This window comes from Myripristis murdjan, chromosome 7, assembly GCF_902150065.1.
Source record: "Myripristis murdjan chromosome 7, fMyrMur1.1, whole genome shotgun sequence".
Taxonomy (NCBI): Eukaryota; Metazoa; Chordata; class Actinopteri; order Holocentriformes; family Holocentridae; genus Myripristis; species Myripristis murdjan.
Genome location: NC_043986.1, coordinates 29,198,556 through 29,214,591, shown reverse-complemented (window position 1 = coordinate 29,214,591; position 16,036 = coordinate 29,198,556). Strand labels below are relative to the sequence as shown.

Here is a 16,036-nt window from a genome sequence, read left to right as displayed (position 1 = left end):
CAGCGGTCGCAGCCAGAAGGGGAAGTTAACCTATTAGGACTACAACGTCTTTAGTCACTGTACTTTGAAATTCTGTACTTTTACTTGGGTATTTATTCAGTGATAAAGGTTTTACTTGTAAAGTGACTCTCATAATTAATCTTATGGTGATTTTAAAGAGCCATTGTCAAGTGGATAATGACCATCATACTTTGGATAATCAGTTCATTGTCATTTTGGAAGATGCACACAATCTTCACTATTCTTGTTGCTGAGCAATTTTATTGACTGACTGAAGAAATGCTACTTCTACACAAGCACAATCCTTTGTTGGTGTATTCAATTCCAGTAGCCCTAAAGCAGCGGCGAGCTCGCTGCAGGCTTCTTGTGCATCTCCCTTCCTCTTCTTCTTCCTCTTTTTTCTCCAGCTTGAAGGCTTCATTTATATTTGCCCAAAGTTTCCCTGAGCTAAGCCTCTCTGACCTATTACCCAAAGTCCCACAAAACCGGGTTTGTTCAAGTCCCTTTAAAAAACCACACGTTTTTGCCAGATGTTGTTCCTGTTTCTTTCCACATCCTCATAAAAAATTATGTTTCGAAAAAAAAAGTACATCGTAATGACATCAGGATCTGCTTGTTGTTGTCCAGAGCTACTGCTGTGGGGAGAAAGAGAGAGAGACAGAGGTGCTTGTGAGTAAATTAAAATGAAGTCACCTTGGGGAAATGGGACTAAATGAAAGGATATCAGTCTCTCAGTCAGTGTGTTACTATGTGACTAACAGATCCCCTGCTGGCATGTTTCTCCGCTGCGGTCCTACACTCTCTCTCTCTCCCTGCCTGAGTCCTGCTCTTCTCTCTCCCTGACTCCTCTCTGCTTCAAAACACCTCCTTTAGCAGCATGTTTACATCCCGGGAGAGCTGGTCCTCTGCCTCTTTAAGTCATTATGTTTAATAGGCCATCACAGCGTGTCCAGCACCGACTGTTCCTCTGTGTAATGGCAGTGATCTGTTTAATCACTCGTCTCTGCCCGTTGCTGTTTTCTACCTATCACCGCACCAAAACAATAATAAACAGCCTGTTCAGGGAAGCTTAATGAAAGTTTTATGCTTGCTCGCGGCCGGTCTGGAATGGGTGTCAGCCACTCCACTTTAAGAAAGCCTTGTGATCTCAGAGCAGGACAGTCGTGACGACAGAGGTTGATGAGTCACCCCATGAAGACTTACCCCAAAGAACCGGGGCTGATGTAGAGAGTAAAGCTGCACTATGCAACTTTTTCATATCAAAATAACAATACATAGATGTAAAGTATAGTATATTATCAGTTTGTGGGTTTATGCCTAAATCCTTTGTTTACCTCAAATAGTCTTGTCAGTGATGTTGGGATGATTTGGGGTATTTACCATTTCTTGTGGGCACATCATATACTGGGTCAGATCTTTCTTCAGGCCTTCAAAGTGCATTATCATCTTATACACACACACACACACACACACACACACACACACATATATGTATCATCATACAGTCTGCCTTGTGTAATCTATAGTTAATCCAGCTCGGGTCATGTATAGGCTTGACCAGTGGCAAGCTGGTTGTGGCTATGGTTGTGGAAAGCAGAAAGAAAAGAGAGCAAAGCTGAACAGGATTTTTTTTTTTATTGTGGATTGGCTGCATTTGCCGTCAGCTTCTTTAATGTTTCACCTTTCTTTCTTAACCTTTAATGTAAAGGATTTATTGATGATGTAATCTCAGCCTCAGGCTAGATGACAGTTCATCAAGATGAGTTGCATGTCAGGGTGGAAACTTGAAGAGGAGGAGGCAGGCCTAACAATCCACTGACTCAAAGCAAAAAGGCCCTTTGCTCATGATTGTTTCATTCTTTTACTTTCTCCTTCCCTGACTTTCTGCTCACTCATTCAGTCAGGAAGGACAATATCCGTATTACTGAGGACAGGATCAGTGCCCATAACATCCAGGAACCTGGGAATACTTAAAACCACGGATGCAGTGGAGGATAAACCCATCAAAAGTCGATTTACCCACCCTTTTTTACATAGACGATTTTACCATCTTTTAACTCTGATATAAATCCTTGTCATAAATTCATGGTACATGTCATAGTGAAAGGTTAAAGCTGATGGAAGTTACATGACAGCTGGATCGTCAAAGGAAAAAAGCAAACAGGAGTTCTTTTGTTTTCCACTACATCACAACTTACAGCTGCTCTGGCCAAGATCAGAAAATGACTGTGAATATCAGTTGGACTTTCTAGTCTAAGACTATCTGGAACTTTTCTCACCAACACATCCTGAGACCTGGAGATAGTTTTTTTTTTTTTTTTTTTTTTTTTTTTTTTTTTTGTAACTCACTGCCAGGAATTTCCACCACAAGATGGCAACACATACAATGAAAGGAGGAAAACAATCTCTGTTGGATCCATGGGTGTCTTAAATGGCAGAGAAACAAATCACATTTACATATAGCATTGCGTATTAAAGTGCTTTAATCTGTTGTTTACAGAATCAGTGACTTGAAACCAAAAGTCATTTGAAAGGGATGTGTTTCAAGGCATTCAGTTCTTTGTGTAGCAAATCAGAGTGAATACTGTAATAATATCAACTTGCCAGACAGACAGCCACTTCAAATTGTCTTTCTTAGTACAAACAACATAATATACCAGTAATATTTTGTAGCTATATGCGTCGTAATAATTTCATCAACTTCAGTAGATATGGGTGAACACAAAGTTAGTCAAACCTCATATCAAAACACAAGAAGACATTTGTCTGTGACAAGTTCAAAACAGTCATGAGGGCTTCTGACTACCACATTCTTCCTATTTAGACATTCAGAAAAACTTGAACATATAGGGTCACACTTTACAATACAGTTCCTTAATTAATAGGCAACTACTGTAGATTAATGTGATGACCTTAGGTACCAGCCTATTCAGTAATGACTGAATAGGCTCTGTATGTAATGAATGATTAGATAATGTGGGAACATTAATGACTCTAGAATAATATAATAACCGAAATATTATCAACACAATAACTTGGATGCAGCCTATATCATTAAGAGTTTGCTAATGTACTTAAGCTACCTACTGTAGTATGATAGCAGTATCTACTGATTCAACTTTACAATTTCTGCGACTTCTCTAACAGCTAATGCAGGACACATGTTATTAACATAACAGCTCACGTGGTCCAGTAGCATGAACCCAATTGCTGACAGTAGTCAGGTTTCTCTAGCAGAAATCTAGCTGGAGAAAACTGGCTCTCTGAGTTCTGTTCTGTCGTCCATGGGAAACACTTTGATTATTAAAGTGCATGTAAACCTCCTAATTGATGCTTTGTGAGTGCAGTGTTGCTGGCCCAGTGTTACTGTAGCCTTCACTAGCCTATATTACAGTGATCCTGCTTCCAGTGTAGGACTTCCAGTTGGGATTCTCATTGGCTACAAGAGCCTCATTCTCTTCCTCATGCAGAACCTAAACACTGATTACGCAGACAGCCCTGCTATCAGCATGCCCAAATGTTATGTGACCTCTCTCTTCCTTATCAGTTTAAACCAACTGTAACCTTCTCATGTTTCTGGATTTCTGCTGGAGAAACCCGACTACTGTCAGTAATCAGATTTCTGTACTGGATTCATGCAAGCTCTTGTTAATGACAAGTGCCCTACATTAGCCTGTTAGAGTAGCAGCAGCAGAATCAATAGGTGCTGTCTGCTATCACACTATAGTAGGTAGCTGAAGTTAGTACAATAGCTAACTGTTAAAGACATAGGCAGCAACTTATTGAGTTGATAATATGTTGGTCAAGATTATTCTGCAGTCATTAATGTAAAGTTTCCACATTAACTGTTTATTATTTACACACTGCAACGGTTGTTATTAAATGGATAATTTGTCGGTACTAAGGGTCATCAAATGAATCTACAATAGTTACCTATTAGTTAGGGATTTGTATTGTAAAGTGTGACCCAATAGGGACATATTAACATTCAGACCACTGAAAAAAGTATGCTGCAGCTCTACTTGAAGCAAATGAGTGGAAACATCCTCTATGTACACCGAAAGGCATTATCAAACATCTGCTGAATGTTCATACAGCCTTAGTCATTTTCTTTTTTTTTTAACATTTACATCAGTGGACTGAATATGTGACTATTCACACTGCAAGATTAAAAGAGACAGACCAAATACATACTAATGTACAAAATACATACTACAGGCCCTCAGACTATGTTTTTTTTTTCAGTTGGTGTCCTACAGAAACCTTAAATGACCTTTCATGATCTCAGAATATCAAAATGCATGTCTCCCACAGTGGGAAAAATGACCAGATTTTCACATTTTCTAAAAGGTTCACATAACGAGTACATTTGGTTTCTGCAAGACACTGCAAGTTAGTCAATAATGAAATTTACAACTGATAAAATTTTCATTGACACAAGTGAAATGCATATTAGTTTGATTTTTTGGGGGGAGGGGGGGCAATCTGTTACAATGACAATCAACACCAACTTCAACAAAACACAGTAACACATTATTTCCCTAACATGCAAGAACTTGGAAAAATGCACAAGACGATTAAAGTAGTTCAGATACATAAAAAGTTGAAATGAATAGCCACATTATAGCTAGTTACAAAAATAAAACACATGAAACACCCCTGTAGACCACCTCATTACAATAACATTAACACTAAGTCTTGCACAGTGACTGTGTGCCAGTTCACCTAAGAATGTGGATGCAAATGGGTTTGCAGGACCGACTTGGTTTATTTTTTTTAGTAGTATTTAAACTTTTGGGGCACCTGAATTGACTGTTGCAATTACCATTTATTACGGTACAACGGATAAGGACAGTTAAGGTAAGGACAGTTGCATCAGATCATGTGTATCAGTAAAGATGTTTGAACAGTAGTACAACAATACCCATGCATAATAAAGATACCCTGTTATGCACAAAATGAACACTAGATGGCAGGCTTTGTCTGCTTTGTACAGGGCTCTGGCTCTGTGAACCTGCCTGGGGATAAAATGTCAAGTCATGGCAGGGGACAGGGAGGGACATGCATAGGGCAGAATATTACACTGGGACTGGGAATATTGCTTTTCAGAGAATGTGCACTAATCTTTTATTTCTAGAAATATATTCCTAGGTTAAGTATACCTGTTCCAAAACAAAAGAGAACAAACTCAGCCTTAAGACAGCATTGACCTATGGTTGTCTTCTCCACCACTATCTCCAGCTCATCTGCCTCTGTCTCTTTCTTTCACATCTGCCATGTTTTTTTTTTTTTTTTTTATATATTATTATTTCTTTTCTGCCATCAAACAAAACAAAACTCTGGATCACTGCCTCTCCTCCTCACCTCATCCTTCTCTCTCTCTTTCTCATTTCCTCTCCACGCTTTGTGTTTGATTTTAGTCTTTTTTTTTTCACCCATATGCCTCCCTCCTGCATCTTCATCGCTCCCTCTTTCCCTCCCCCTTGTCTTCCTGTCTCCACTTCCTCCTCCTCCCTGCAGGGCAGCCGGAGAGACTGGCATTTCTCTAACAGCAGGAGGGGAATCTGCACCCAGCCTCAGCCCACGCTGGGCAAGAGAGGGTGGGTGCGGCAGACAGAGGTGTGTGTGTATGTGTGTGTGTGTGTGTGTGTGTGTGTGTGTGTGCATGCGTGCATCAAGGTCTGTAACTGGCGGTAATTAACATGTGACCGGGACCCCCGTATTAGACCTGCCAACACTTGTCTACTGCTTTCTGCATGACACTGACATGGGTCCCTTCATCACTAATCTTTAGTCGTCTGAACTTCGAGGAGCAAAACTCTCAGTGAAGAGTCGAACCCTCGTATCACCACGAATTCTACTGTTTGGGGTAACTAATCATTTGTGGCAGGCTCTGGTACAATTTTAATGTTTCTGGCACAGCTCCCTCCACATATTGACATGCTGATTGATGATAATGACACCGGTAATGAATGAATTTAAACACCTGTCTACATGGAGAGCAGTTAGTGCAATGCATTCCAGTCAAAACATGGCCAAAAAATGGCAGAAAAGCATCTGATGCATGCTGGCACATATTGCTCATCAGGGGCTCTGCGTTCAGTCAGGGACAAGATTCAATTCATTTTAGTGTCTTCCTGGGACTCTTGCCAGATGGGTGGAGTGCTAACAATGCAATACAAGACAAGGACTAAGGGAAGAAACTTTTTCTGATAAAGCGAGAAAGTGTCTGGTGAGGAAAAATGACTGAAATTTGAAAAGTTAAAGTATCACTTTAAACGATAAGGGTGCAGTCAGAGGGGAGGAAAGGACCGGTCATGGTTCACTCTCACTGCTCTTTCATACAGCAAATGAAAAGTAATGGTATGAGACAGGGTAAGTTAGGACGGCTGAGGGAGACGGGAAAACGACAGTGGTCGAGGCAGGAATGAGAGCCGGCTGTGTCGGATGTGCCTGTTTAGTTCTGGTGGTGATAAGGGAAGAGAGAGCAGGTCGCAGGTCGATCCCACCTGCTCTTTGACTAGGAAGTGTATGGGATGAGGGCAGGAGTGGATGAGGAGGAGAGGGAGGAGGAGGGGAGTAGGGAGAAAGAGTCAGGGCTTTGAGGCGGTGATGAGCATCCGCTGTGCCGGTGTCAGATGTGCCGGTGTACCTCTGGCAGCGGTGAGGAGGAGATGGCCGGGCGTGGTTCAATTCCTCTGCTCTTCATGAAGGACAGCAGCTGCTCGGGGATCTCAGCCAAGACATCCTTGGCCAGCCGGGCCATGCTCAGGACTTGGTTGCCAGACCTGTCGATGTAGTCTCTGAAAGGAACGAACTGGAGCAGGAGGGAGAGGATGTGGTGGATCCTTTTGATACTAATACACAACATGCCATTGTTACTGCTGTCATGGCAAAATATTAACATCAGTGAAACAAACTTTAGCAAGAGTGAGAGGATATGGTCAGTCCTTTTGGTGCCAGTACACAAGTGATTATATAACTGCTGTCATAAAACACAGTAAAAACAGTAAAACTCCAACAAGGGAAGAAGTATCAATGCAGAATTAAAGGGATTCCCTGATATTTTGCATTTAGTTGCTTTTAACACTAGCCCTTTTCAAATTATGCTTAAATCTGGGTTAAGACCCCCTTAGTTCTGGTCTAACAGGGGTTGTTTCAATGCCACACAATTTAACATGCAACTTAAAATGTGGAACCTCCGCACCCTTAGACAGAGCGTACTCAACCCCATTCTAGAGCAAGATTGTCCATAATATTACAGAAAAGAATTCATTAGGAAGCTCAATGACAGAAGAAAATTCTGGCAATTTAAAATGCCATGGTCTTCCTTTAATAACCTGCCTGCTAACTTTCTACTGCACCCTCTCCATTAGACTCCCATTCAGACTCAGCCTTATGGTGATACAGTGAAATTATCCCTTTGTCTTTGATTCACACACACTGTAGGAGGGAAAGTGTTTTTCTCACAAGGTTTATTAAAATGTTTTATATATCTTTTTTGATATTTGATATTGCTATTAACACACCCTGACTACACTCATATTTTGATCTTAATTGCACTGCAAGAATACTGCAGTTAAAACATCACTCAGAGGCCCACTTTATTAGGCAGACTTCTCTGATTGTGCAGCCAGCTCACTACTCCAGACAGTGAGTCACATGTAAATGAAGCATAAGTATGAAGTGCTCAGACAGAGCTGTGAGGTTCAGTTACCGTTCAACTAAACATTCAAATGAGCAAAATGTGTAACTCAAGCAAAGTTGAATGTGGTGCTGATCAGTGGTGCCAGATACACCAGCTCCAGCCTTAGATGACCTACTTGGAGTGTCTGGAGATTACAAAGAATGGAGTGATACACCCAGTCAGCTGCAGTCCTGGGGCGAAAATGCTTCTTGGATGAGAGAGGTTAAAGATGTTATAACAGCTGGGCATTACAGTGGGGCATCTCAGAGCACACAACTCATTGACACTTGAAGTGGATGGGCTACAGCAGCAGAGCTATGACAAATTCCACTCCTGTCAGCTATGAACAAGAAAATATGACTCTGAGAATTGACAAATCTTGATGACCAAAGAGTAAAACTTTGATGCCTCATGTAACAACCCCTGGCTATCAAAAAACTTATGATGGCAGGGAAAGAATTTTGCCTTAACATCTTGAGACCATGGATGAATTCTGCCTGATGTCAACAGCACAATCAGGTGGAGACAGTATAATTGGCTCACATTAGACCTCTTACTACCAAGTAAACATCATTTGAACAACTGGGAGACAGTAAACACTGTTGCTGACCAGCAGCATCCCTTTGCGGCTGCTGTCTAGACTTTTTCAAATGGAAACTGAAGCAAGATAATGCTCCATCATCTCAAGATGTTTCGCCTTGCCAAGGCAACAGCTGGAGCGTTCACTGATGGTCAGGCTCCACCCAAAAAACTCCTCACAAAACCATCATTTTTTTGTTTTTTATCAAAATCAAGAGCCACATGGTTATTTTCACAAGTCTTTTGTTCATTTTCTTGTGAAAACAGAACATGTTTCCGTTAGCCATGCATCATTTCTACCAACCTAAACAAACTCAGTTGAATGTTTGCAGCTACTGCCGTGATATACTGAGCTACCTGGAAATATTCTGATTTACTGTGAACCAAAAGCCTATGCTGGTTCTACCCATTCAATTGCTAAGGGTTCTACCTAGCACTGGACCTAATAAAGTAGCTATTGAATATAAGTCAAGCAAATGTCTTGTCCCAGGCACACCAATCCATCATGAGTTACAAGTTACAACACTTCACTCATACAACTTGTAGTTGTACTGCAATTCGCACATCTTTACAGCTTCTTTAACTGTTTACTTTGTCGGTCATGCTCAGGACTCAGCACTGAATCACCTGTGGAGAAATTACATGGGAGTGATGGAAACACCGTGGGAGCAATAGGACTCCAATTTATAACAGGGGGAAAATAATTGATGTTGCCTTTAAGAGCTGCAGGCAGTTAACGTATCGATTCAATAATCACAGTATGCAAGAACGCACGAAAATGATATTGATATTGATTGAACTTTGCCTCTACATGTGTAAACACTCTTACTGAATTACTGTCATAATCACATTAACGGCAATCATACTGCTACTGTGACCATGTAAATGTAATTACTGCTCTAAGTAAAATAAACTGTGGGGAGACTAATCTGACCACACGATGGCATTTCTAATTCAGTGTCATAAAAGAAGCATATATTGATTCAGTATTAACATGCTGAGTGTGTTACACGAGTCTTATAAGTCTTATGTTAATAAATGCTAGAAATGCCATAAGAGTCACAAGAGGTCTTTTATCTACGTGTGATGACAGTAGTAAGAAAATGTTACAGATTACTACCCTGTAAGGCAAAGTGATTGAATCAGTCGAATCTTTCAAGTACTTAGGAAACATAGACATATTTGCCTTGCTTTAAGGCCACCTATTCACTACCTTTCTGTGAAATTAACAATGGGAAATTTGGATTATATTGTTGTGTGTTTTACAAGAAGAAAGAAACAACCACTGCCTTTTATGCCAGTATTTGATTACTTAAGTCTTTTATACTCATATCCCTCCTCCCAATGTCAAGTCATGGAAAGATCTCATTCATTGTACCTTGTACCTCAGCTAATTGGTTTAACTTCTCCATAGACAGACATATTCAATAGTACATTTGTAAGTAGGCGGCAACTCTGCATCTGCCTCCTATTTGTGTTCTCATATCTTTAAAAAAACAGGGAATAACTGCTTAATGTCTGCAGAACCTGTTTTACCCCTTCAACTTTGATTTTCCCATAAATTTACCCTTAACAAGCTGAAAAGTTAGATTTTTTTCCCTCATATTGTACAACAATTGTGCATCCATTCTGTGTATCTGCTGGTTGCAGCTACACTGAAGCTCACACTTATACTGAGTGGTATACTGTTGTTTTATGGCTGTAGCATAGCATACAAAATACCTATGTCTTGTGCATAGTTTTATACAAATTTCCCTGTAAATCAGCTGCATATATTTGGTATCTTTGGAAACCTTGGGATCTCCACTTGAATTTAAAATAAAGTTCTGTTAGTTTGAACAAATCCTGGCTACACAGCAGTGACAAACCCACCAATATAACCAGCAGGGTTGAAGAGGTCCATATGTATGTAACCCTGCTTCTGCCTGTGAATACTCCTTCATGCCACTGCTGTTGATCAGGAAATGTTCAAGTCAACTGTAGCTGAGTTACACAGAATTATGATGAGTACCTGTACGATGTCTCTCTCTGCAAGACGTCCTCGGGAGGATACTCTAACATCATCTCCATCCAACTCCTCCATGGCTAGAAGGAAAGCAGGAGAAGGGTTATAATTGTGGGAGAGAGAAAAAAAAAAAAAGAATGAACAGAGCGGGAGAGGAAACCAGAGAGAGGGTACAGAGCCTCCCTGTGTATTTTCTCAACGCAACTGATGGAACGGAACGGAGGGAAACAAGCAGCGTGGGAACAGGGAGTAAAAACAGAATTGCAAGTTGCACAGAAGGAGAGAGTCAGCGCACTGCATGTACTGAAAAGTGTTGTTCTCTAAGCAAAATGACATGCAATTATATTTCAGGTCATTTTGACTCAGAAAATAAATAGTGGCGAAGCTACGTAGATTTAAAGTGGAGCCAGAAGAGTGCTTTCAAGCAATTATTTCAAATCTGGCAACTACTGGTAAGGTATTTGCTTGAAAATTGCGCTCCAATGGAGATGTCATTGTGAGAGGTCTTCTGCAATAACAACACCTGGTACAGCAGTGTATTCCCTGTCTGAATTTTCTCGAGCCAAGATATAAAACAAGTTGGACGTGCAGTGCTGCAACAAAGAGGTGGCTGATCACAGTGTGAGGTCAAGGAAGCAACCAGAGACATGCAGACACACACACACACACACACACACACACACACACACACACACACACACAGAGTAGTAGTAAAACTGACAGAATTAAACTGAATGTGACATGGCAGCAGTTTTAGAGCTTGAGTAGAAAAAAAAAACTGTGGGGAAAATGGAATGCAGAGACCCAATAATATGTCAAGCACATGAGGCCGGGCGATAAGCTGCAGACACACACACACATGTGTAACCCCCACCCCCTTCTTCATGCAATCCCATCACCCCAGGGAGCTGCTAAGTGTTATTAACCCTGTGACCTCCAGGAAGGCCAGCCTAGGTTCACTACTAGTCCCCACCTTTCCAATGTCTAACCGACCAGAAAACAACGCACCATCCAACACACTGATGAACGAGCCGTCACACCCCACTGAGCTGTTGCAGACTACACACACACACACACACACACACACACAGCCTTGCACGCATGCATAGAGATGAGAGTTCACACATTTGCACACTCTAATAGATCCATAGCTACACAAGCTCTCTCTGAGACGCCCTTGCCGAAGTCGTTGATCTGTGGGCTGTGAAGGGCCTGACTACTTGACTTCATTGACTTTCTGCAGCAGCTCTCCAAGGAAGAGGGACAGCCGACTGTGTGTGTGTGTGTGTGTGTGTGTGTGTATATATATATGTATATATATATATATATATATATATATATATATATATATGTGTGTATATATATATATATGTGTGTGTGTGTGTATATGTATATGCATATATATATATATATATATATGTATGTATATACAGTACAGGCCAAAAGTTTGGACACACCTTCTCATTCAATGCGTTTTCTTTATTTTCATGACTATTTACATTGTAGATTCTAACTGAAGGAATCAAAACTATGAATGAACACATGTGGAGTTATGTAAAAAAAAGGTGAAATAACTGAAAACATGTTTTATATTCTAGTTTCTTCAAAATAGCCACCCTTTGCTCTGATTACTGCTTTGCACACTCTTGGCATTCTCGATGAGCTTCAAGAGGTAGTCACCTGAAATGGTTTTCCAACAGTCTTGAAGGAGTTCCCAGAGGTGTTTAGCACTTGTTGGCCCCTTTGCCTTCACTCTGTGGTCCAGCTCACCCCAAACCATCTTGATTGGGTTCAGGTCCGGTGACTGTGGAGGCCAGGTCATCTGCCGCAGCACTCCATCACTCTCCTTCTTGGTCAAATAGCCCTTACACAGCCTGGAGGTGTGTTTGGGGTCATTGTCCTGTTGAAAAATAAATGATGGTCCAACTAAACGCAAACCGGATGGGATGGCATGTCGCTGCAGGATGCTGTGGTAGCCATGCTGGTTCAGTGTGCCTTCAATTTTGAATAAATCCCCAACAGTGTCACCAGCAAAACACCCCCACACCATCACACCTCCTCCTCCATGCTTCACAGTGGGAACCAGGCATGTGGAATCCATCCGTTCACCTTTTCTGCGTCTCACAAAGACACGGCGGTTGGAACCAAAGATCTCAAATTTGGACTCATCAGACCAAAGCACAGATTTCCACTGGTCTAATGTCCATTCCTTGTGTTTCTTGGCCCAAACAAATCTCTTCTGCTTGTTGCCTCTCCTTAGCAGTGGTTTCCTAGCAGCTATTTGACCATGAAGGCCTGATTCGCGCAGTCTCCTCTTAACAGTTGTTCTAGAGATGGGTCTGCTGCTAGAACTCTGTGTGGCATTTATCTGGTGTCTGATCTGAGCTGCTGTTAACTTGCGATTTCTGAGGCTGGTGACTCGGATGAACTTATCCTCAGAAGCAGAGGTGACTCTTGGTCTTCCTTTCCTGGGTCGGTCCTCATGTGTGCCAGTTTCGTTGTAGCGCTTCATGGTTTTTGCGACTCCACTTGGGGACACATTTAAAGTTTTTGCAATTTTCCGGACTAACTGACCTTCATTTCTTAAAGTAATGATGGCCACTCGTTTTTCTTTCGTTAGCTGATTGGTTCTTGCCATAATATGAATTTTAACAGTTGTCCAATAGGGCTGTCGGCTGTGTAGTAACCTGACTTCTGCACAACACAACTGATGGTCCCAACCCCATTGATAAAGCAAGAATTCCACTAATTAACCCTGATAAGGCACACCTGTGAAGTGAAAACCATTTCAGGTGACTACCTCTTGAAGCTTATCGAGAGAATGCCAAGAGTGTGCAAAGTAGTAATCAGAGCAAAGGGTGGCTATTTTGAAGAAACTAGAATATAAAACATGTTTTCAGTTATTTCACCTTTTTTTGTTAAGTACATAACTCCACATGTGTTCATTCATAGTTTTGATTCCTTCAGTGAGAATCTACAATGTAAATAGTCATGAAAATAGAGAAAACGCATTGAATGAGAAGGTGTGTCCAAACTTTTGGCCTGTACTGTATATATATATACACACAGTCGGCTGTCCCTCTGACAGTCGTGAGCGTTCAACTGAGGTAGAGGATGCGGCTCCCTGCTCCATCACTAGGGGTGCTGCTGAGTCGGTCAACTCGGGTGGTCAAGTTGTGTCAAGTTGATATCAAAAGTTTGGAACCCGCTGAAAACCTCAGGGGGGGATGATGAAATGAGGAGATGTCAACAATTCCTCACTATGGTAAATGAATAAATTAAAGTAAAAAATAAAAATAATAATTAAAAAAAAATCACTTTTAAGTGTAATCCAATAAACTTCAATTAAAATATTTGTGGTTTTCATTTAATGTTAGTAACTATTAATAACAATAGCAATAATAATAGTAGCTATCATTATGATAATGATGATGATGATGATGATGATGATGATGATTTAGCATCAATAATTGTTTTTAATTAGGGATAGTTGTGCCACAGAGCCTATTTGGGGAAAAATAAAACTGGGAAAAGAAATGATTACAAAATACATTAAAATATAAAGCACACTTACCGTCAAACTCAGCTGGCCCCACACCCACAATGATGATGGACACAGGGAGTGACGCTGCCTGCATGGCAGACAACAGAGAGGGATTCATTACTTTTGCATTTTAGTTAATTAGGTGAGAATAATAGTAAATTTTAAATTATTATCGAAACTGTTCAATGAGATGAGAAAGTCCTGTAACTCCTTCATGTCACCTTGAAACAGACAAAATACATCATCAATATATCTATACCATTTCAAAAATTTGGACAGATGTACATTTATTTTGGGATTCGAGACAAAGTTTCTCTCAAAAAAGCCTACAAATAAGTTGGCATAATTGGGCGCACAAATGGACCCCATGCTCGTTCCAGACACCTGTAGATAGAAATCCCCATTGAACTTAAAATAATTCTTTTTCATGACAAAACTGGCGAGATCAATAATAAACTGATTAGGTGGGACGGACGCTCCGTCCCGGTCTGAAGATAGAAATTTAAGGCTTCCAAACCGCCATCATGGGGTATATTAGTGTATAAGCTGGCAATGTCCAACGTAACTAGAAAAACATCATCGGCTATGTCAGTAACATCAGATATCTTATTGATGAAATCTGTTGAATCTCTTATATATGCTGGTAGAGTATGGACATAAGGTTTAATAAAGAAGTCAACAAATTCCGACAGAGGAGCCAATAAAGAATTAGTCTGAGCTACAATGGGACGGCCTGGGGGATCAGACAATGATTTATGTATTTTTGGTAAAGTGTATAAAACAGGACAAATAGGATGCTGACAATGCAAGAAATCATGCTCAGCTTTAGTAATCCAACCTTTTTGTCTAGCATCTTGCAAATATGTAAATACTTCTTGTTGAAATGTACTAATGGGATCAGATTGCAATTTCGTATAGAATCTGATGTTGGACAACTGAGAAAGAATTTCAGATAGATATTTGTCCGCATCCTGGACACAAATAGCGCCACCTTTATCAGCAGGTTTTATCACAATGTCCTTATCACCCATCAGTTCATTCAAAGCAGTTCTTTCGTTATCGGTCAGATTCTTAGTGACATGAAAAGGTTGATTGTTCATCTTCATAATGTCCTGTTCAACAATTCTGCAAAAAGTATTGATAGAAGCATTGGTAGTGTTTTTGAAGAATTTTTCTGTAACATGTATTACCACTTACTCTCCTCATTCTAATGTTATAAAATCTACGTTTAAAAAGCACTGGCATATTCTAAAATCCGACCCTGAACTCGCCCAAACTTTTAAAGATCTGCCTCTGTTTGTTCAAAAACGGGGAAAAAACCTAAAAGATCTTTTGGTTCACGCGGACTTCACACGACATCAGCCCACACAGTCCATTCAACAGACACTGTTAACTCCACTACCCAGTGGCAACTACCGCTGCGGCAATTGCGCGCAGTGCAATAACACTATATAAAACCACCTTTTTTTCCCATCCCCATACAAATAAGACTTTTCCGATTAAGAGTGTGATCACATGTGCCTCTACACATGTCGTGTACACACTCCGGTGTCCATGTGGACTAGTGTATGTAGGCAAAACTACCAGAAAGTTGAAGCAACGTGTAAGTGAACACAAGAGTACAATACGTAGAAATGACCGTGACTATCCTGTTGCGGTACACTTCAATGATGAGAAACATGACATCTCCACCCTACGGTTCTGTGGTATTGAGAAAGTCAGTCTACCACCGAGAGGTGGAGACTTGGACTTGTTGTTAAAAAGGCGTGAGGCTTATTGGATCTTCACGTTACAAACATTATCCCCTAGAGGGCTAAATGATGAATCACCGCTTAATGTGATGTTGTAATTCACATCGGATATTTTTGATGATTTTCCAATGTTTGTTTGCTTGTATAATAATTATTTTTCTATGCAATATTAGATCTATTGTAGCAATGCTTTTAACGTTACATTTGGTCTTTGTGAGTCATTCTTAGTCTTGATTTGTTTAGATATCTAATTCTATGTCCCCTTCTTTTATTCAGGGACAGGCTCTAGAAGACAAGTTGTAAATACGTCCATCAAGCTTGTAATGTGATTATCAGTGTTCGATACACTCTACTGTCTGAATTTTTCATTTATTGTTCCTTTTACTATTATGATTATCATTATTATTTATTCGTTTTTTTTTTTCTTAAATATATATATTATTTTTATATATATATTTTTTTCTTTTTAC

The 16,036-nt window shown here is 40.4% G+C and overlaps 1 protein-coding gene across 3 annotated transcripts in view; it reads right to left on the bottom strand.

The window, feature by feature from the left end:
- Window positions 1–5,381: 5,381 nt before the first annotated feature.
- LOC115362332 (copine-9-like) overlaps window positions 5,382–16,036 on the bottom strand; it is a 72,341-nt gene continuing 61,686 nt past the window's right edge. For all 3 annotated transcript variants that reach the window (XM_030056218.1, XM_030056220.1, XM_030056219.1), the window contains 3 exons: window positions 13,846–13,903; window positions 10,278–10,351; window positions 5,382–6,817 (listed from right to left, as the gene is read on the bottom strand). In XM_030056218.1, the coding sequence (XP_029912078.1) occupies window positions 6,635–6,817; window positions 10,278–10,351; window positions 13,846–13,903 (315 nt within the window). In that variant the 3' untranslated portion in view covers window positions 5,382–6,634. The remainder of the gene's footprint in view (window positions 6,818–10,277; window positions 10,352–13,845; window positions 13,904–16,036) is intronic.